Here is a 24,232-nt window from a genome sequence, read left to right on the forward strand (position 1 = left end):
GAGAAATCCATTGACAATTGTCTAAGTCCCCTTTCCCATGGGGTAGAATCTGCACTGCTCATCAGGGGTTCTGTCTGCTGATCAGAGCAGAACAGGCGGTTGACAGGTCCATGTCTGCTTACTTTTTGCAGAGCAGACATGGACACAGCCCACTCTGCTCTATGGGAAGTTAGGTATAAACAGACCGGCTGTCTATTTACACCCGACTGCCCTCCGATCTGGTCCACCTAGACGGAGGGGATGGATCCCCTTTGGGTTTTTTTCTTAATTTTTTATTTAATTTTATTTTTTAGAGGATTGGATCGAATGGGACATAGGCAATCCATAAGCATACATGAACCATCCGATCAGGTGTGCCTGAAAAACTAACAGGCGGACCTGATCGGATCGCCCGTGTGAAAGTGTCCTAAGGCTAACCATACACACACATAGGGGTTGCTTTTCTAATAGATTCCTCCATCCACGTTAAACAGCAGGGATCGGCCACTGTTTTAGTCATGTATGGCCAGCCTAAAATCAAAGCCCACCTTTAAAAACAAATAATAAATGCGCATATATTTGCATGGAAAAATGTGAATTATTTTTTTTCACAGAAACATGTAAAACACTGTACCCATGATCAGTGGATCTTGGGTGTAACGCCAGACTCCTGCAAACTCTTCTTCCAGCTCCCTAGGTACAGGCTTTCAATTACTGAGATGGAGGAATTATCAACAGTAGTGTGGTGATCACTACTTATTTTTTTTGATTGAGAACATTAAAGTGATACTAAACCCAGGACCCTGCATTCACTATATTTGGTCTCCCACAGTACACACAACATGGAAATGCAATTATTTTAGTAAATATACACTGCTAAGTACCTGTACGCATCAGCAGTTAGAGCAGTCTTGTGACTTCAGCAGAGCGTTAAAGCTTGTTGGAGTTTTCCTTCTGCTGCAGGAGGATGTGAAACCTCTGACCCTCTGTCTGGACAGTGCTGATTGGCCCTGTGCTGATCACATGCACCCTCCCAAGAAAAAAAAAAAACAACCTCTATACCAATACACACCAAACTGAGCATGTGCATGTGACCACAGGTTCACTCTGTATCACATGGTCATTTCAACAAGAAGAGGGGCAGAGAAGAAAGGATCAACAGCCTTTTTACACAATGCAGAGGATTAGCCCCTTAGGTTCCACAATGAGTATAACAAGCATGCTTTACTGCATATACAGACTGATACAGACTGATTTTACTGTTGTGGGTTTAGTAACACTAAGTCTGTCTGCCACTGTACCAGATAGGGCTTGTAGTTCATTCACTCACAGATCTCTGTGAATGAATGACATGGCTGTTGTCGAGCAGAGCCCTGCACAGCTGTGTCGATTTCAATCCTGTCACTAAGTTGGTTATTTAAGGGTGGCGAGGGGCACAACAATGTTATGTGTTACAGGTGTAAAGATAGAGTAAGAATTTAAGACTGGAACTCTGTTGTGTTTGGAGACATTTCCTCATTTCAGGACAGATGGGTACTCCTCCCAGAAGAACACAGCAGCAAAAAAAAAAAAAAAGACCTGATAGAGCCTAAAATATTTGCTTACCCAATTTGACTAAAAACGTTTTGGCTTTGCATAAACTAACCCCATCCAGTAAGTTTTTTTTCCCACTTTCTCACAACTTATTTCCTCCCCAAAAAAATCAAAATTCTCCAACTATGTCTGTAAATGTCTATTATTGTAGTCAGTAGCCTAAACGATATTACTAGTGCCAAGAAAATAAAATTGACATTTTTTACTACAGCAAGCACTAACAGAGTTGGAGTCGCATGCACTAATGCAGTGTATTACTGAGGAAGAACGGCTTGTCAAGCAACAAGCTGAATGCCGGGAGGAGCTGGTCAACTTAACACGTTTGGCCCAAATCAAAGGTGATGAGAGGGAGCAAAAGTCAAGAGATTTTGTAAGAGCTCAGGTAAATGATTTTTTGTTACATTATTTCTATATTCTGAAATTTGGACACCAATTACCGTACTCCCTTCAATAAAGTGTTGTATGAAGAAAAGCTCTTAGTATAAAGCAGGTTACTTATGGCAACCATTGCGTGCTCTTCATATTGAAATCAGATGTGGATTTTGGTTTTTGTAGGTACAGCAGTTTATACTTCGAGATTTTCCTTCACTATATTATTGAATCAACTTACAAGTTTAAATTCTTCTTTGACAAAATTTACAATGTCACCATTCAAATCTGGCATTGTATTAAGACAAAGATATATTGCATTACATTAGCCAAAACTGTGCCTTTTCTACAATCTGTATATAAATTAAAGGAGAAATCTAACAAAGGTTTTTTCCGGGCGTGTAAAAATTAGAAGAGTTAGAATCATTGTCAGGTATTTACAGCTGCCTATGTACTCTTTCACTGACTTTCTGTTCAGATTAGAAGTCAGGGAAAATATTCCCAATAGGCACACAGACAGTAATAAGAAGGCTGCTATGATTATTATGATGACCACATAGGCTGTCATCCCCATCTACTATCTTTTAGTTATTTGTAATATGGCTTCCAGATATAAACTGACCTCAAATGAAGCATATGGTCTTTGCACAAGGCATAACTAGCATATTAAATTTAGTAGTGTCTAATCTGACATATTCAATGGCCTCGTAGGTGTGCCTCTTTGCTTTTTAAAAAAAAGCGTGACAGAAACAATTGAGTACTCTCCGTGATACTTTTTTTTTTTTTTTTTTTATTTGCAAGCTTTCAGGGTATGTCCCCTTCAAGGTCCAAGCAGTACTACACAAAGTTTTAGCAGAATGTTAAAAGAAACAAATCTCTGAGGGAAAAAAAAGAAAAGAAAAAACACACAAATTAATGTACACAGCATTTATAAAACTAGGATTAGACTAGAGATAAGACAGAGCAAAAGTAAAAACTTGGGGGGAGGGGGGGGGGGGGTTTGGGATGACAGTCACAGAGAATGTTGTAAAACCGTAGGATAATGAGTGAGAAATCTCATGTCTAAATTAAGGCTGTTATCTTTTGTATCAAATAGAAATATCATTCTTAGTTCAAAAGTTTTCCTTTCCTGAATAATTTTGAAATTCCTTTAAGAACTAAGATACTGAGGTCTTCCATAGTGTTCTCCAGTTGTGAGAAATGGTGTCCCACAGGTATGCAGAAGTCATCTTTTTTATGTTCCTTGATGGTATTGCTGTGCAAATTCATCCTTGTTCACAACTTCTGTCCTGTTTCGCCAACGTAAGATCCTTTGCTACATTTTATGCACTGGATAAGGTACACAACATTACTGGAGGTGCAGCTGTATGATCCCTTTTGAGTATGTGACACTTTTTGATGGATTGATTTGGTTGCACAGTTTGCAGCATTTTCTGTTGCAGGGTTTTCTTCCATTATTTGTGACATCATAATCAGAAGGAAGTTTCCTACTGATTAGTTTATGTCTGAGGTTGGGGGGGTGGGGGTGTCTGAAGCAACGTGTAGTAAAAATATCTAGTAAAAAAAAAATATGTCTAATTTAGAAATAGTCCCATTTGCCAAGGGCACTAGAAAGCAAACTCTGAATGCATGTTATAAGCATAACTATGGTCTTCTATACTCATTTTTCAATACAACACTGGGATATTTTATAGGTATGCTAAATGTACAGTATACAGTTGGGCTCAGAAGTTTGCATACCCTGGCAGAAATTGTGAAATGTTGGCATTGATATTGAAAATATGACTGATCCTGCCAAAAAATGCTCTTTTATTGAACGATGATGATCATATGAAGCCATTTATTATCAAATAGTTGTTTGGCTCCTTTTTAAATCATAATGATAACAGAAATCCCCCAAATGGCCATGATGAAAAGTTTACATACCCTGGAATGTTTGGCCTTGGTACAGACACACAAGGTGACACACACATGGGTTAAAATGCCAATTAGAGGTTAATGTCCCACATCTGTGGCTTTTTAAATTGCAATTTGTGTCAGTGTATAAATAGTCAATGAATTTGTTAGCTCTTACGTGGAAGCATTGACTAGGGTAGATGCTGAGCCATGGGGATCAGAAAAGAATTGTCAAAAGTCCTGCGTAACAAGGTAATGGAACTTTATAAAGATGGAAAAGGACATAAAAAGATGTCCAAAGCCTTGAACCGTAAGGAAAACATAATTCTACCAGTTTGTGTGGGCAGTATGTGTTGCCAAGCTACTGGGGATTCTGGGGAAATAGTACCTAACAATTTCCCCACAAAACATAATTATGTGTCTGGTATGCACATTTTTTTTACTCAAACTTGCAGTGCTAGCATTGTATAAATCATTTTCTTTAGAAATTATTTGTAGAAAATTGCTTCACAGTTCCTTTTGTGTATGAGGAACCTGGATTGTTAAATGTGTTGTAATTTGATGTTGTAAGTATTTTAAATTGTTAATATAACTGCAAGTTTGGTTTTACACAACTGTGCATCACATGACAAACTCAGTACAATGCTTATGTGCAATTATTTTAAAAGTAAAGTAAAACTTTCAATATCATGATGATTCTACAGTGCCTTGAAAAAGTAGTCATACCACTAGAAATTTTCCACATTTTGTCATGTTATAACCACAAACTTAAATGTATTTTATTGGGATTGTATGTGATGCAAATATATAAAAGTGTGGCGTGCATTTGTATTTAAATACTTTGTAGAACCACCTTTCACTGCAATTACAACTGCAGGTCTTTTTGGGGATGTCTCTATCAGCTTTGCACATCTAGAGAGTGAAATTCCTGCCCATTCTTCTATTCAAAATAGCTCAAGCTCTGTCAGATTGGATGGAGAGCATCTGTGAACAGCAGTTTTCAAGTCTTGCCACAGATTCTGAATTAGATTTAGGTCTAGACTTTGACTGGGCCATTCTAACACATGAATAGGCTTTTACCTAAACCATTCCATTGTAGTTCTGGCTGTATGTTTAGGATTGTTGTCCTGCTGGAAGGTGAACCTCCGCCCCAATCTCAAATCTTTTGCAGACTAACAGGTTTTCTTCTAAGATTGCCCTGTATTTGGCTCCATCTATCTTCCCATCAATTCTGACCAGCTTCCCTGTCCCTGCTGAAGAAAATCATCCCCACAACATGATGCTGCCACCACCATGTTTCACGGTGGGGATGCTGTGTTCAGGGTGATGTGCAGTGTTAGTTTTCCGCTACACATAGCGTTTTGCTTTTTAGGCCAAAAAAATCAATTTTGGTCTCATCTGACCAGAGCACCTTCTTCCACATGTGTGATGTGTCCCACACATGGCTTCTCAAACTGCAAACGGGACTTCTTATGGCTTCCTTTCAACTAATAGTTGTCCTGTTGCGAGATTCTCCCGCCTGAGCTGTGGATCTCTGCAGCTCCTCTACAGTTAGCATGGGCCTCTTGGCTGCTTCTCTGATTAATGCTTTCCTTGCCCGGCCTGTAAGTTTAGGTAGATAGCCATGTCTTGGTAGGTTTTCAGTTGTGCCATATGCTTTCCATTTTCAAATGATGGATTGAACAGTGCTCTATGAGATGTTTAAAGTTTTGAATATTTTTATAACCTAACCCTGCTTTAAACTTCTTCACAACTTTATCCCTGACCTGTCTGGTGTGTTCCTTGGCTTTCATGATGCTGTTTGTTCACTAATGTTCTCTAACAAACCTCTGAGGGCTTCACAGAACAGCTGTATTTATACTGAGATTAAATTACACACAGGTGGACTTTATTTACTAATTAGGTAACTTCTGAAGGCAATTGGTGCCACTAGATTTTAGTTAGAGGTATCAGAGTAAAGGGGGCTGAATACAAATGCACGCCACACTCGATATTTGTAAAAATTTTGAAAACCATTAATCATTTTCCTTCCACTTCACAATTATGTGCCACTTTGTGTTGGTTTATCACATAAAATTCCAATAAAATACATTTACGTTTTTGGTTGTAACATGACAAAATGTGGAAAATTTCAAAAGGTATGAATACTTTTCCAAGGCATTGTAAACAGGCAACCACACTAAAACAAAGGCACCTAGTTATGCCTACACAAACATTTAGATGTCTTCTGGAGAACCTGTGTGCCCCAAAACCTTCAGTACTGAAATGTCCAAATTTCCTGGTAGTGTTGCGAATTGACTTGTCTGTTCACACCTCTCACAACTTCCTACTGGCCAGTAAGGCTGTCTAGTAAAGTGATGGCTCAATAGGATGGTGTTGAAGGGGGCAGGGCAAGTCACTACAATACCAGTAGATGCTGAAATTTTGAATATAAGAGCCCATAGTGACCTGGAAGAATGTGAGTATTCTAGACTTCTAAAGACATGTGGAGGCATTGTAATGCTGACATTCTAATGGTGGAAATTGTTTCAGCCCATTGTGATACTGACAGATCAAATTAAAGAAGAACTCACATCTATGCAAAAACATTTTTAATATGTCTAAGGTCAGAGCTGCTTAAGTTTTTAAATATTAAAAACAGATTACAATGTTTGCCTTGGTTTAGGAAATACAATATACCTGTGCCCACAATATTAAAGTGGAACTTCACTCTCTCAATTAATATTGACTATTTTTAATCCTTATACTGCTAGCATTAGTAAATAGAAAGGAAAGTATATCATATTTACAGTGGATATAGAAAGTCTACACACCCCTGTTAAAATGTCAGGTAAAAAAATAAGACAAAGGAATAACTTCAGAATTTTTTCCACCTTTAATGTAACTTATAAACTGTACAACTCAGTTGAACAACAAACTGAAATCTTTTAGGTGGAGGGAAGTAAAAATTAAAATAATATGGTTGCATAAGTGTGCACACCCTTAAACTAATATTTTGGTGATTTTATTAAGCACTCAGTCTTTTTGGGTATGAGTCGATCAGCATGGCACATCTTGACTTGGCAATATTTCACCACTCTTCCTTGCAAAAACACTCCAAATCTGTCAGATTGTGAGGGCATCTCCTGTGCACAGCCCTCTTCAGACCACTCCACAAATTTTCGATTAGATTCAGGTCTGGGCTCTGGCTGGGCTATTCCAAAACTTTACTCTTCTTCTGGTGAAGCCATTCCTTTGTTGATTTGGATGTATGCTTTGGGTCGTTGTCATACTGAAAGATGAAGTTCCTCTTCATGTTCAGCTTTCTAGCAGAAGCCTGAAGGTTTTGTGCCAATATTGACTGGTATTTGGAACTGTTTATAATTCCCTCTACCTTGACTAAGGCCCCAGTTCCAGATGAAGAAAAACAGCCCCAAAGCATGATTCTGCCACCATTCTTTACTGTGGGTATGGTGTTCTTTTGGTGATGTGCAGTGTTGTTTTTGCGCCAAACATATATCTTTTGGAATTATGGCCAAAAAGTTCAACCTTGGTTTCATCAGACCAGAACACATTTTTCACATGCTTTTGGGAGACTTCAGATGTGTTTTTGCAAAATTTAGCCAGGCTTGGATTTTTTTCTTTGTAAGAAAAGGCCTCCATCTTGCCACTCTACCCCATAGCCCAGACATATGAAGAATACGGGAGATTGTTGTCACATGTACTACACAGCCAGATATTCCTGCAGCTCCTTTAATGTTTCTGTAGGCCTCTTGGCAGCCTCCCAGACCAGTTTTCTTCTCGTCTTTTCATCAATTTTGGAGGGATGTCCAGTTCTTGGTAATGTCACTGTTGAACCAGATTTTCTCCACTTGATGATGACTGTCTTCACTGTGTTCCATGGTATATCTAATGCCTTGGAAATTCTTTTGTACCCTTCTCCTGACTGATACCTTTTAACAATGAGATCCCTCTGAAGGCTTTTGCTGTAGGATGCAACTAAGAAAATGTCAGGAAAGACCTACTGGAACAGCTGAACTTTATTTGGGGTTCATCAGAGGCACTTTAAATCATGGCAGGTGTGTTCTGACTTCTATTTAACATGATTTTGAATGTGATTGCTTAATTCTTAACACAGCTACATCCCCATTTATAAGAAGGTGTGCACACTTATGCAACCAAAATATTTTAGTTTTTTATGGTTACTTCCCTCCCCTAAAAGATTTCAGTTTGTTTTTCAACTGAGTTGTACAGTTTATAGGTCACATTAAAAAGGTGGAAAAAGTTTTGAAATTATTTATTTTTGTCTAATTTTTTTACATCACAGAAACCTGACATTTTAACGGGGGTATGTCGACTTTTTATATCCACTGTACATATTTTAAACTCTTTTACTACATTTCTTTGGTTACTTCCTAGCTTCCATGCCTAGGCAAATGATGTCATACATCACAGGAGCCCTAATGAGGGGAGGGAGGGTTCTCAGCTCAGCCAATGCCTGAGCTAAGGGCAGATGGATTCCAGGAAGTAAATGCTACATTAGTCATCTGCCCCTACTCAATACCAGGGGTGTGTTTCAAAAGAATGTCTCAGCAAAATAAAGCATGGGAACATAATTGGATGGTTGAGTTTGCTTTGAATAATAACAATTAATTAAATAGCATTTTTGGTTTGTTCAGATGATGTGTAGTTCCACTTAAGAAGCATTACATTTTGTGTAAAGAGTTGTCATTAATAGCTTCAGTTATTAAGAACTAGGTCACATGTGTGGTCATAAACATTATAGGGTTGATTTACTCAAATTGGAGAGTGCATAATCTGGTGCATCGATGCATAGAGACCAATCAGCTTCCAGTTGTTTTGTTCAAAGCTTAACTGAACAAGCAGAGGTGAGAAGCTGATTGGCTACTGTTAGGAAGCCGGATGGCTCTTACAGGTTTGTACAAGATCTGAGGGCCATAAATAATTTGGTGGTTCCAATAGCCCCAATAACTACCATGCACATGTGTGTTGTTACACAAAATATATTTACAACAATGAGCTCAGGTTGCATGACACTGGTTCAAAGATTTAGGGTTTGTTTTATTCAGTGGCAATGTATGTTTAACAGTCAGAATTGCAATGTTCTCATTAACAAACCACTATACCTGTATATAACAGCAAAGATATCGACAAGTTGTGCAAGACATTAAAGGGCGGGATCTGCTTATTGGAGAGCACAAGAAGAAAAACCAAGAAGTTCAGACAAGGTAATATGGTCCAAAATCTCCATTGCCAGCTTTCCTACAACATAACTTAAAGAGATTGATTTACTAAAGGCAAATAGGCTGTTCACTTTGCAAAGGAATTCTATCTTTCAATAATCTGCAAGCATAGTGGCCAAGAAGTTAGCTCTTAAGCCTAGCAGCACTAGGGTTGTTGGTTTGAGTTCCAACAAGGACAATACCTGCACAGAGTATGCATGTTCACCCTGTGCCTTTTTTGGGTTTCCTCCGGGGGTGTTCCAGTTTCCTTCCACACTCCAAAGACATGCTGGTTGATTAATTGGTTCTTGTCTAAAATTGGCCCTAGTATGTATGAATGTGAGTAAGGGCACTTGGATTGTAAGCTACTTGAGGACAGGGACTGATGTGAATGTGTAATAAATATGTAAAGCACCATGTAAATTGACAGCACTATATAGCCTGTGATAAATAATAAAAAGACTTTTTTTTTCCTTGCACATGATTGGGTTTTCTTAGCAAAGTGAATTTTCACCATAATTACTAAGCCAAGAGAAATCCCTTTGCAAAGTGAACAGCTTATTTGCATTAAGTAAACTAACCCCATTGTATCATGTATAAAAGTAGAAGAATTAGCCCATTACAACCATCAAAGTGCAGTAGAAAACTGACCAATTTTTTACATTCTGATTTCTTGCTACCTGAAAACAAAAATGAACTCTTTTTTTGTTCCCAAGATGGATTGGTTCACCAATAGAACATAGAAACGGACAACAAAAGTTGTTCATTTATGGAAGCTTATCAGGTGTAGTTAATTTCCTTTTGGCCTAATGTAATATCCGAATGAAGGCTCTACCACCGCATTAATAAAATAGCTAGCAGAAAAGTAAAGGCCGCACATAATACAACACAGATGAGATAAGAATATAATATTTCATGTAATTACAGCTGAACTCAAGCCTAAAGCCTGCCATACATGGGCCAGATTTTTTTGTCCAGCCAGCAAAAAAAAAAAAAAAAAACTGACCCAATTCCATACATTCAATCCATACATTCAATAGGGATGCGGGAATCCCTCCTACTGTGTCCCCCCCCCCACTCTCAAAACATTCTGATCAGTGCAAATCCCCTGAAGTGCTTGTTACAGAGAAACACATTGGACGGGGTTGAACACGTGACATCACTGCACATGCTGGTGGAAGATCCGGCAGTGCACACTCTCTATTAGGCGGCTGTCTCTACATACACTGCAAGTGTTATTTCTTAATAAAAAGAAGAGGTTTTTGATCTTACTACACTATAGTTGTCCCTTCTATGTTTTAACTCTTCTTTGCTGAGCGCATTCATCCAAGATTTAAAAGATGGATTTCCATGGCCAGAGTATTTGGTGCTGCGGCACATAAAGGCGCTATATGATGTCTTTGCGGGATCTAATGTCATGGTACGAAGCCTATTTAACCTTTTGGTGGACTGGTCCTGTAGCACCTTCTCTTCCTGTTGCACTAAGTTTGTGTTTACTTCACCCAGAAGCTATCTATTTTTGGGAACTTTTCAGTGACTTTGGACTATTTATAAGTTTTATTTTATTCTATTAACCACTTGCCTACCGGACACTTTCACCCCCTTCCTACCCAGGCCAATTTTCAGCTTTTCAGCTTTCAGCGCTGTCGCACTTTGAATGACAGTTGCGCGGTCATGCAACACTGTACCCATAATACATTTTTATCATTTTTTTTTTTAGACAGATAGAGCTTTCTTTTGGTGGTATTTAATCACCACTGGGTTTTTTATTTTTTTGATAAACCGAAAACTGAAAATTTTGAAAAAAAGAAGTTTTTTTCTTAGTTTCTGTTATAACGTTTTGTAAATGAGTAATTTTTCTCCTTCACTGATGTACGCTAATGAGGCTGCAGTGATGGGCACTGATGAGGAGGCACTGGTAGGTGGCACTGATGGGCATTGACAGGCATCACTGGTGGGAATTCACAGACATCACTGACCGTCACTGATAGGTGGCACTGACTGGCACTGAGAGGCAGCTCAGATGGGCACTGATATGTGGCATTGATGTGTAGTGGACTGCACTGATATGTGGCATTGTTGTTTACTGACAGGTGGCACTGATGAGCTACACTGATCATCAGTGCCCTGATGATCAGTGTAGATGTCTCCTCTGAGGAATACCAATTACCGGCTCTCCTCACAAGCTGTCAGCGTGACAGCTTGTGAGGAGAGAAATGCCGATATCCAGCATTTCCTTATTTACATGCAATCAGCTGTGATTAGACACAACTGATCACATGACAGAGCCAAAGTCATCTGCTCTTTCCGCTGATCCGCTGTGTCCCAGGAACTCAGTGTTTGAGATGGGGAAACAGCTCTCATTGTTTGAACACTGTTTGTGTGGAAGTAAATTAATGCTTTGACTGACATTCTGTGGTTTAGCCACAAGATGTCACTGTTTTTCTAACACAGCCTCAGACTGCATAGATATTTGTATATTCATGAAGAGGTGGGGTTTGGCACACAGAGTTGGAGAGAACAGGAAGGAGAGAGTGAAGCCATGTTTTGGAGCATGGTGAATAAGGGACCCTGTGAGCTGAGAATCTGATGACATCCAGGTGTGAAAGCGTCCCTCCGTAACCAGAGCTGCAGCTAAGTGAAGCTGATGAGATTGCTGCCAGGAAGCTGATGAGATTGCTGCCAGGAATGCTGATGAGAGCAGAGGAACTAAGCAACATAGACGGCGAGACCGCATGCTTGTTGGAGAGACATTTGTTCTGTTCAGAGTCACCAGCGGATGCAAAGCAGACCCAGGTCGGTAAGATCGTGCACGCACCTCATTTCAGTGTTGGCGCCTTGAGACTGAGTCCAGGCCTATAGTTAGTTAGTTAGGGTCTCTGTTTGTGTCAGGCCACAAGTGTTGTTACTGATCATTGGAAGGACTCCACAACTTAAAGTGACATTTCACATTGGAGAGCTGATAAAACCCTACAAACTCAAGCCAGACTGGAATACTCAGGCACGTGCTACAGGACCAGTTATGGGGGAGGGAATACTGTAGATTTGTGTAAGATTGTAAGCTGTTGTGCTGCACCGCAGGCTAGCCCATACCATACACCCATGATTCCTGCTCTTTTAGGGTAATAACAGGTAAGGTGTGGCAGCTTAGTTGTGCCCACCAGTAGGTAAATTACTTCACTTTCTACCTTCATCCATCAGAAGGCGCCGTGCTGTGCAGCACAAGGGTCTCAGCTTTTGGGCTGGGTGTATGTAAATTTATTGTATATTTCCAGCATTTGTGGTTGTGTTTATTTGCCACATCTAAGTGAAAATTCTGTTGTGGCAAAAACTGGTGTTGGGGTTGCTTTCCTCGTTCGTGACTTAACTGTATCCTGGGGAGCCCACCCCGGTACACGGCTTACAAGTGCACCACTGCACGCACGGTTAGAGTGGGAGCACATCATATGACGTCCTCCTAGAATGAGAGAATCGCCTTGCACCTGTCATTTGTTTATATGGCGGGCGGGAGTCCGTTAAACTTCTTTTCGCCTCATCATGTTTGGTGTGTGTATATATATGAGTAAAGGACAGAAATGCAATTCAATAATCTCTCTTTTTTTTTTTTAACCCTTGCACAGATTATTAAATGAAATTGCACATTATGAAGTTTTATTTGTATAAATCATTAATTGAATATTTTGCACCTTAATCTTTGCACTGATTGCATATTATGAATTATATTATATTATGAATTTTTATTTATTAATTAGCTTTTCTATCATGATCACATTTATTCATGTATATCAAATTGCAACTGCAGCACACTTTTTTTGTTGATTTGATTAATGTAAATAGTAAGGTTTTATCTAAAAATGTCATTAGCGCATTGACGAGGGAAGGGTGGAAGGAACCAGGCAAGTCAAAATATAGGCACAATAAAGTGGAATTTCAGGCACAACCTATCTACTCTTAAACAGTTTAAGAGTAGATAGGTGTTGCATTGAATTCAGCTTTAAAGCACCCTGATAATACTTCGGCTAGTGCAATCTAGTACTCTAGAGGCCTTGGCTTAGTAACAAATACCTACTTCTATTGATTTATTTCTACTAAAGGTCCCTCAAATCTCAGACTAACTGAAATAATTTGTTTTAAAAAGGAAAATTGATATTTTAGGTGAATTGATGGATAAATGTTATTTAAATTAATAAAATATAATAGCACTCCAGAACCTGATGGGGGCTACTGATAAGTTCTGAATAGAACAGAAGCTGTGATACAACTTCAGGGAACTCTACTTGATTTTATCACAATTTACACTTGGTCTTATCACAACTCCAGTTTTCTTTAGGTGCAATAATCTATAATAAATAATAACAACAATCTGTGCTGAAGTATCTTGCATATATTTATCTGATTCCATAAATTTCTGACTTACAGATTGAAGGAGTTTGCAAAGATGTACGATATTATACGCAATGAAAGGAATAAGTGTGTCAGTCTTATTCAGACAGCGACTCAACGGGCAGCAGAACTGCGAGAGAAATCAAAGATCTATGGAAATGAGGTGGAAATTCTGAGAACCAATGTCTCCAGCAAAGAAAGGTCTCTGTGGAATTATAAAATAAAGCGTACTGATTGAGATGGTGTTGAGACAGGCAGAAAGAAGCCATGTATCGGAAGCTTTATTAATGTAGGGAAAACATGCACTGAATTTCTATAAACTCTACTGAAATAGAATGAAATTAAACCTCTATCTGCCTTATTCAAATTCTGTCCTCATCCCTTTTCTCCAACTTTGTTTGCAAACAATTTAGTTCCACAAATATAGATCAGCAGGGCTTCATACTGTCCCTGCAATTTAAAACATACATGTCACAAAAAGAATTTGGAGTAATTTCTGGCCCTTTTCTGAAAATACTGGTTCCCTGGCTGTGCACAATTGTCAGCTATAACAAAGCAGCATATTACAGCAGAATGTCGGATCAGTAGTCCACTGTCCAGAGTGTATAGTAAAGTAACTTCATCCATCACACAGACAGCAAGACTCTTGCATATCATATCGAGGATCCATTGAATCCTTGGGCGTACCGCCATGATTAATGCCTGACCTTCTGAAACTCTTCAACAGTTTTATATGTATTTCCATGAAACATTGATAAAGTTGATTATGGCACCGAGGATGCTCTGATGTTTCAGGCAAATGGACTCAAAGTACTAAAGCAAAATCATCAGCAGAACAGCATTGTCAGAAGGCGACATAATCCTAAGGGGCCTATGTACTTCTTATCTGGACAATGCTACAAAAGGGAGAAGGATCTGGTGCATTATGTGGACAGTACTGCTATAAGGAGGAGGTGCAGGGACATTTGGATTGTACAGTTTATAAAAAAAGAACGGTGGAGGCAGTATGTGGATGTTGCTACTATAGGGAGGACAGGCAAAGGCATTAGTGGGACATTATTTACATAATATATGGCATTAAAACAAAATTCTACATTTCTAAATAAACAATCATCAAACCCAGGATAAATAATTACAACAATAAGCAATTTAATTCTCTGAATAAACTAAGTGAATGCTTAAGCTTAAAGTGCTGTAGTGTTCCTTTTGCCACACTGTTATAGTCCACTATAACACACAGTCAGTATAAATTGTGCCACAGTGTATAATAAACCACCAATGCACATGAATCCATCTTCAGTGCCTCCAACCTTCTGTGATACATTTTGTATGATCCCATTGCTCAGATACCTTTGTGCTTAAAACACCAAGATATTGTGCATAGCTTCTTGGTTGGACATCTTAAAAGTAAGAAGGTCTTAATGCACTCTTGTTTACAATAGGTGTTAGAGTCCACTTATTGACTCCTTAGAGAGATTACCATTTTGTTCCTCACATATATTACACAGTGCTTTGTATCACATATTAATTTATAAAAATATAGTTAAAACCACTCACATTGTACAGTGCACCTTGGCTTGGGCACTAAGATTGTATATCCCTGTAACCCTGCCTCTGATCATAGCACTGAGCATAGGTGTCTCCAAATGTGCATTCTACCTCCTCCTCCATGCATGATGACATCACTTTGACTCCTCCCTATGCATTGTATCCAGGGGCCCACAGTTTCTAGTGGTTATTAGAATATTGCTGTTAAGGGGAGAGTAGGTGGAGGCATTATTTGAACATTGCTGTTATTGCGAGGAAAAGCAGTTGTATTATTTGGACAGTGCTGTTAAAAGGAAGGAAAGGTGAAGGCATTATTTGTATAGTGCCATTATAACGAAGAGATGCTAAAGCTGACCATACATATATATTTTATTTGCACGCAATCTGAAGGCTGAATGAAAAAGCTCTCACAGATTCCTCCATCCATGTGGATGTGTGGATGAGCGAATCTTGCATTGCAGCCAGTCCTGCTGCTTTTGTTGACTTGTTCAACACAAATTATATTTCACCCACTCCAAAAGGTGCTTGGATTTGTTAAGCGTGAAACCCTTATGCTGCTGCCCTTGTCAAACCCTAAAATATACAAGTGTATAATGGTAGAATATTAAATATTGATTTCTTTCGAGCAGCGTTGAAATTTAAATTTGGTTCAGAGATCATTCAGCACTGCTCAGTAGAAATTGGTACTTTATGTTCTACCATTATACACTTACAGCCAAAATGATGCCACTCCAGGCAAGCGACTGACTCTCATGAACTGGAACCCAGGGTGCTGCACAACTAATCTGCAACATTCAGTAACATGCAGAAATCCAGAATATTGCTGCACTCTTTGGTATCTTACTTGAAGCATTAAAATGACACCACAGGTATGACAGGAACACCAAAAAGGTGACGTGTTTTGCAATAAATTCCGAGCTTACACTTTTACATTGTTGATTTGTATCTAAGGTGCAGACTCTGGGGCTGTCTTACGGTTTCTACCTAAACTAGTGAGTCACTGACCTGGAACAAGCATGCATGTTGTGAGTTGAAATTTTTCAGACTTTACTGGCCTTTTGTTTGTTCTAGAAGAGTGACTCACTAGGGCCACATGAGAGACTCAGAATGACAGCCCTCAAGGGTTTACTATAACTAAAGACATCATAATATTATAATATGCAGATAACAAATATCCCAGTAAGGATGTTAATATGTGGGACTGAAAATATAAGGAAAGTGAGCGCTCTAAAATCAGCAGCCTATGCACTCAAGGTAATCACAGCAAACCTCATAAGATAATAAGTAAATTAAAGTGCAGCGCTAAGTATTAGCAGTAAATGTAAGACGTATAAATGAATACTAAAATGTCCCATAAATAATATAAACGCATGAATAAATAGTTCGTAAAATATATAAGATGATCCACTTGAAGTAACAGTATGCCAAGGCAAGTTGTCACAGGAACAAATGATAAAAGTGCACACTCACCATATGCGCATAGCTGTTGGGCATGTAATCAGTATCCACCCAGATCACTTAGGAAGGCGGAGTAGGTGAGCTTCCATCTAAAAAGGTAGGTAATCTTGTCTTGGTGGTGTGTAATAAAAACTGCTAGGTCCAGAGGTCCCCTTAAGGTTGGATGGGTGCACAGACTGAATACAGGGCTCCCTCCTTCTGGTGGTAGTGGATTGCAATGTGATGTCCTGGAAATTAATTAGCTCCAATGGGAGCCAAAAAAAGGTGCCATAGTGTAGTATTGTATGAAGACTTTATTCAAAGGATGCAGTAGTAAAAACAGGGTATTAAATACTCCATAATATCACTGTAATAATTTAGAGTAATACTAACCCCTTGTTAAAGATGGCTGCCGGGCCTCCTCGTGGCTCCAGGCAGCTTGTGACGTCACGCTCTGTTGGCTCCTCCTTAGGCCTTTCGTGCAGAGCACATCATCAGAGGGGAGGCCAACAGTAGCATGACAGACCTCCATTGTATTTATAGCTTAATGCGGCGATCGCGCGTGTGCATATTGGCGCCGCCATTTTGTTGTGGTCCACAAAGTGCACATGCGTGGCTCCGAGGGCGCCATTTTGCCATGGATGAAATTCAATGAGCAATTCCCTATTACAGGGAAATACAAGCACTGCTCCTGTCACCAGTCTGCAGATATGCAGGACATCAGTGTTAGAGGAACAGCATCTCCAGCACTGTATTATGCAGTAATAATAATATGCAGTGCTGGAGATGCTGTTCCTCTAACACTGACGTCCTGCATATCTGCAGACTGGTGACAGGAGCAGTGCTTGTATTTCCCTGTAATAGGGAATTGCTCATTGAATTTCATCCATGGCAAAATGGTGCCCGCGGAGCCGCGCATGCGCACTTCGCGGACCACAACAAAATGGCGGCTCTGATATGCACACGCGCGATCCCCGCATTAAGCTATAAATACAATGGAGGTCTGTCATGCTACTGTTGGCCTCCCTTCTGATGATGTGCTCTGCACGAAAGGCCTAAGGAGGAGCCAACAGAGCGTGACGTCACAAGCTGCCTGGAGCCATTAGGAGGCCCGGCAGCCATCTTTAATAAGGGGTTAGTATTACTCTTCATTATTACAGTGATTTATGGAGTATTTACTACCCTGTTTTTACTACTGCATCCTTTGAATAAAGTCTTCATACAATACTACACTATGGGCACCTTTTTTGGCTCCCATTGGAGCTAATTAATTTCCAGGACATCCCATTGCAATCCACTACCACCACAGAGAGGGAGTCCTGTATCCAGTCTGTGCACCCATCCAACCTTAAGGGGACCTCTGGACCTAGCAGTTTTTATTACACACCACCAAGACAAGATCACCTACCTTTAGATGGAAGCTCACCTACTCCGCCTTCCTAAGTGATCTGGGTGGATACTGATTACATGCGCAATATCTATGCACGTCCGGTGAGTGCGCACTTTTATCATTTGTTCCTGTGACAACTTGCCTTGGTACATTGCTACTTCAAGTGGATCATCTTATATATTTTACGAACTATTTATTCATGCGTTTATATTATTTATGGGACATTTTAGTATTCATTTATACTTCTTACATTTACTGCTAATACTTAGCGCTGCACTTTAATTTACTTAATATGTGGGACTGGTCATGGCTGACCATACTGCAGATTTACAAACTATAGTCATGAAGATATAAAATTTAGACCTGTTTTATCAAAATGGACCTTTATTGTTGCTACTGTATTTTTTAAGAAAGTGAAGATATAATATGTAGACTATAGAGTATAATTAGCAACTGTGCAGAGTGGCCTTTTCTTGCCCCTTTTTTCAGGCCAATAATAAATATTAACAAAGAATATTTAGTAAATGTCAATTAAATAATAATCTTATTAAGGCATATACAAATGCTACACAACTGAAGTGTAAGCTTCTGTATAGTCTCAGTCTTGCATTATAGCATTGGCTCCAATGTCAGATGGTCATTTTCTGAAGTCATGCGATAGATTTGTTTCTATTATTATTAATATTAAATGTAATAAAGACATTAAAGGTAAATATTTTAATTTTGTGACACAGACAACTTCAAAAAGCTATGTTGAAGCAGACCAATAACCATATGATCCGAGACAGTCTTCGGAAGGATAAGAGCAGAATTACTGTTATTCTTCAAGAAATGAAAGAAATCAGAGAACAAAAGAAAATGGAGATTGGCAGACTTACAAATATGATTAACCAAGCAGAGGAGGATATGGTTCGTCTTCGCAAAAAGTATGAAACAGCAGTGCAGAACAGGAATGAGAGGTGACTATGGTGCCCTTTAGAACACATTTTATTCTGCATTTCATTATATATTACTACAAAAAAAAAGTGGTAGTAGTTCAAACAGGGCTTCTGATCAATATTGATCAATATAGTTTCTTAAAAAGGCTAAATTCACTGAGCTTTAATGATTGTTTTTGTACATGAAGACCATTGTTTTTAGCCGTGACAACGGAGAGCTGAAAATAAGTTACATGGCTGAAAATAGCAATCCGTATGGCAAATACATCTGTATTTCAATAAACTCAGTCTATATTGTCTGTACTGCTTATTTACAAAGATGGTTCAAAAAGGATAATTATATTTTACAAGTTTGGTTTTGAAATGACCCACCATTAAAGGGTGAGAGGGATTTTCAATCTGTTAGAGAATATACAGTGGTTTTTTTTTAGTTTTTTAACCACCTCTAATCCATGCCTTTTCTGGCACCTTTTTTTCACATGTAACAATCAGTATCTTTTGCTAGAAAATTACTTAGAACCCCTAAACATTATATAATTTTTTTTTATGTCATACGGTATTTGCTCAGCAGTTTTTCAAACACAATTTTTTGTGAAAAAATACACGGTTTTAAACTTTAACGCAAAAAAACACAAATATAACTCAAATATAAAAGATGATGTTCCACTGAGTAAATAGATACCAAACACACCACGCTTTAAAACTTTGCACGCCCGTGCAACGGTGACAAATGACATCATTTTACTATTCATAGGCAAATATTTAAAAGCCTTTACAGGCTACTACTTGAGATTTACAGAGGAGGTCTGGTGCTAGAATTACTGCCCATGATCTGACATTCGTGGTGATACCTCACATGTGTGGGATGAGCGCTCTTTGTGTGCATGCAGGACAGACGTGTGCATTTGCGAGTGGCTAACGATAGTGAAGTGATGCCTGCGTCCAGCGATGTACAGGTATGTTAACTGCTTTCATTAAAAAGGGGAACTAAACCCTTGTGTCCTTTACAGCCAAGGAAGCTGCCTTCTTAGTCTCGGTTTGATCTGCAGTTGCCATGGTGTTGCCCATGTGATCAGTTATGACACCAGTCATTTTGATGGCTTGACAGTTCAGACCAGAGCACAAGCTAGTTTATTCATGGCATGCCTTGCATTGAACTGTTTTGGGAAATCATTAAATTGATAGGTTGTTGTACTTTTGATTTCAATTTTGTGTAGTGGTAATAATATACGGAAGTCAGACACCGTCCATTTTTATTCATATTAATATTACAGTAATTATTATGACACAGTGCCTCCAGCTGTTATGGCAAAATAACAAAAATGTGATTTCTTACAATAACAACTCCAAATTTGATCAATAAAGAAGTTATTTATATACAAGAATATTTATATATATTTTTCATACAAAACTAAATTTACTGGTAATTTGCATTTCATATACACGATTACAGGAATTAACTACAATTGAATGCAATAAAATTAAACTTCAGATTTACAACAGAAAAAACATAATTAAAACTGTGATTGATCAAAATTAGCAAAATTTTATATTTCAATATTCAGTGCAGTGTTCCTAACTTCCATGGTGGAAGGAAGGTGGGAAACTACCTCTGAATAAAATGGCACAATTAAAAACACAATACAAATGCGTCCTTAAAGATGATTGTTAGCAACATGTCAATTAGTGAAAAAAAAAAAAAAAACTCTAGTTCTACCGGCAGTAACAACTCTAAACAACAGATGGGCACCCAATCTCCCTATATACAATTTAGGCAATTCAACAAATGTAAAAAAAATTGGGAAAAAATGAGTGAGGGCACAGCCCCACTGCATGGGAAAATAAAAAATTTGCTTGGATTTCTTTTTTAAGGCAAGCACACCAGTTCCTAATGCTTTACTGTGATTCATGAGGCCCAAGGTATATCCCGCTGTAAAGAGATTTCTTTGATTTTACCTGTCAGGGGGGTGCAGTTAATTGAGCGGGAGGAAGAGGTCTGCATCTTCTATGAGAAGATAAATGCTCAAGAAACAGTACTTCGGAATGGAGATGTTAGTTTGATGGAACAAGATGAAAAGATCCGTTTCCTTAAGATGAAGGCTGCAGAAAAGAAGAGACAGATTGAACAAGTCAAGAAAGAGCTACCAAATAAGAGGAACCTGGAATCCGATCTAGTGATCCTCCAGATCCAGGTCAGTGGGACCAGTATTTAGACATTCCTCAAACGTATTGACAGAAGTAAAGCACAAATATGAGAACTGCTATGGGGTAAGGCAGCTAGAGGTCACTTGAAAGCTGATTTTTTTTCTTGTTGGCTACCTTACCACACACTTGTGTTTTGTTTTTGAGTGGGAAGAGAGTTAGGTTAGGCTAGTGTCAGGGTAGAGCAGATATGTCATACTCAACAGTGGGACAAACTGACAGGGCTTAAGGCCCATTCACATGGTTTTGTAATACATGCATTACCTCAGCACACCATTACATGCATCAGTGCATTATGGTGCCAATACGTTTAATAGCATCCAATGTTCTACAGGAACACACATGTATTGCAGTGCACCATAATGCACAGCAAAACACTGTCATGCATTTTGGTGTGCTGTGTTGCATAAAATGGTGTATTATGATTTTTGGACATTTTGGTGCTATGCCGGTCAATTTAGTTTAAAGGTCTTTCTTAACACAACATGTGCTAATGCAATGTACCAGGTCATCAAGGTGTAAATGGACCCTAACAATTCAAGAAGGCTGGGTGCACACTTTTTTATCCTTAAACCACTAAGGGCTGCAAAGAAAGAATGAGAGGGCCGCATGTGGTCTTAAAAAGGCCAGTTTGACAAGAGAATAGAGTAATAAAGGGTTAAAACCCCTATCATGTTATTTTGGCTGTCTGTATCCCATTGGGAAGAGTCTCCTTCATTTCCTGTCCTGAAGCCACACCAGGAAATTATAGTAAATTTCACAAAAGCAAGGGAAATACCCATCCCTTATACATAGATAGTTGTCACCGAAACAAATTATCCCCATTGGATGATTTACCTTCGCCTTTTGCTCTGGTGACATCCCAAAAATGTTGGATTTTCACTCACTTTCTGTCTTGATGACAATATCCACCACTGTAAAAAAACAAACAGAAAAAATCATGAATCTCCACAGTAGGGGCACAGACCGCAAAGAAAATGAGCTTTTATGTACAGTTTAAGCCAGTGGTCTCCAAACATCAACCCTGTACTTACCTTTGGCCATTGAGACACTATTTCTTGAAATGAAAACAACAATGGGTCATTATTCCTCCCTTTGACACAAATGATGGGGTACTATTTCTTCCACTGATACCAACGACAGTCATTTTTAGTATCACTAACCACCAACCCCGGGCATTTTTAACTCCCACTAACATCAGGGCAGTTACTACTCATATTAGCCACAGTCTGGACGATCTAAAATCTGAAGGACAATTAACTGGTCCTTTGTTTGAAGAGTTTGAGGACCATTCATTTAAGGTCGTTTAGGCTCTTTGGTCAGTATTTTAAAGTTGTCTATACTATAGTAAAATTGTCAGGGAAACAGTTGTCCCAGTTTAAAGATTTCCTGTTCCATGGTCTTAACATTTTGGATTTACCGTCACTTTTATTTCCAGTGACACTGGTGATCAGGACAGTTAAGAGTGTGAATCTGCCTAATGGGAACACAAAACAGCAGTTAAAACCTGACCACTCTATCCAAATCTAAAGAAAAGAAAGTTTTGCGTTTATTTGTTATGCATTTATTTTTTAAATGAGTAAACAAGCATTTACTTAAAATTAAAGATTTAGGATATTGTATGCAAATCTCCATACAGATATATAAATACTCTGGAAAACTTGTTGATTTGACTTCTAGTTGCCTTGCTGCCTTTCTGAACTCTTTAGATTACCTTTAAAACTGTTCAGAAATAGTCATTCCAATAAAGAATGTTTGTAAGTAGATTTGACAAATTTTCCTCTGCTCTTCTTTTTAAACTCTCTATTTCAGTATGAAAGCGAGAACTTTGAATGAACATTCTCCCTAAAGATAAAAAATATCATTAGACAAAAAACATTCTGTATTCAATGTTCCTCCTCTTGAATATTTCCACACTTATTAGGCTTCTTGCCATTTCAGTTTCCAAAGGAAACATCTTAAAAACTTGGCTGGCTTAGCCACAATATGTATTGCGGCTTTGGAACTTATTTAATATTGTCAAAAATAGTGAAAAGCAGACAAATTTCCAAAAAAGTAAAAAACTGGTGACTTGCAGCAAATTCTTAGCATCAACAACTATCACCATTATTATTATTATATTATTCTGTCCTGTTGAAATGGCATTCTGCAGTGGCCATCTTTTGATAATATTGGGTTATGCCAGGCTTAAGGTGGAGCAGACTATATGGGACATTTTTAGAAAATACACTCACCGGCCACTTTATTAAGTGCACCTGTTCAATTGCTTGGCAACACAAATTGGTAATCAGCCAATCACATGGCAGCAATTCAACGCATTTAGGCAAGTAGATGTGGTGAAGGCAACTTGCTAAAGTTCAAATTGAGCTTTAGAATGGGGAAAGAAGAGGATTTACGCGACTTTGAACGTGGCATGTTTGTTCGTGCCAGAGGGGCTGGCCTGAGTATTTCAAAAACTGCTGATCTATTGGGATTTTCACACACAACCATCTCTAGGGTTTACAGAGAATGGTCCAAAAAAGAGAAAATATCCACTGAGTGGCAGTTGTGTGGACGAAAATGCCTTGTTGATGTCAGACAAGAATGGGCAGACTGGTTGCTGCGATATTCAGATGGTAGGGTCAGAATTTGGCATCAACAACATAAAAGCATGGATCCATCCTGCCTTGTATCAATGGTTCAGGCTAGTGGTGTAATGGTATGGGGGATATTTTCTTGGCACTTTCAAGGTGTACATAATAAAGCGACTGATGAGTGTACATTGTGCTGGATTTTTTTCACATTTGTTGAAATATGGCAAAAAGATGGCATTGAGACCAGCTTTATCATCAGGCAAAACCATTTGTTCTAATAAACACTATTAGGTTTCATCCCTTTATACAGTATATAGGCTCCTTTATTTTTGATTGTCTGGCAAGAATACAGTAATGCTCCAAAAAATATCTAGTCACTTGATTGGTAAGGATCTAACATGTTTCATGCTATAGTAAAATGTAAGTGTGTTTCTGGTGAGTTATTAGTGGTCCACCTTTGAGGCAAGAAGAGTTTGCATATACAGCAATCATATTTCAATAACTGAATATGCTCCCCAGTGATATGTGTACTATGGGTAAGCTTGGGCTAGGAGTTTGGCTAACAAAGTTTATAATTTGTTGGACTGGAGAGCTGGACTGCTGGTGGTTCAGATCTGGCATTTATGATACAACCCAGGGGCGGACTGACTACTCATGGGGCCCCCGGGCAATAGGGGATCATGGGGCCCCTGTGTCCTTGCC

General features: G+C 38.7%; 1 protein-coding gene across 2 annotated transcripts in view; it reads left to right on the top strand.

The window, feature by feature from the left end:
- Positions 1-24,232, top strand: part of CCDC146 (coiled-coil domain containing 146) — a 142,371-nt gene that overhangs the window by 103,977 nt on the left and 14,162 nt on the right. For both annotated transcript variants that reach the window (XM_089685670.1, XM_089685676.1), the window contains exons 11-15: positions 1,784-1,954; positions 8,977-9,065; positions 13,479-13,643; positions 18,552-18,776; positions 20,719-20,947. In XM_089685670.1, the coding sequence (XP_089541796.1) occupies positions 1,784-1,954; positions 8,977-9,065; positions 13,479-13,643; positions 18,552-18,776; positions 20,719-20,947 (879 nt within the window). The remainder of the gene's footprint in view (positions 1-1,783; positions 1,955-8,976; positions 9,066-13,478; positions 13,644-18,551; positions 18,777-20,718; positions 20,948-24,232) is intronic.

This window comes from Staurois parvus, unplaced genomic scaffold (genome assembly GCF_062004578.1).
Source record: "Staurois parvus isolate SC_StPar_1 unplaced genomic scaffold, SC_StPar_1.0 ptg000019l, whole genome shotgun sequence".
Taxonomy (NCBI): Eukaryota; Metazoa; Chordata; class Amphibia; order Anura; family Ranidae; genus Staurois; species Staurois parvus.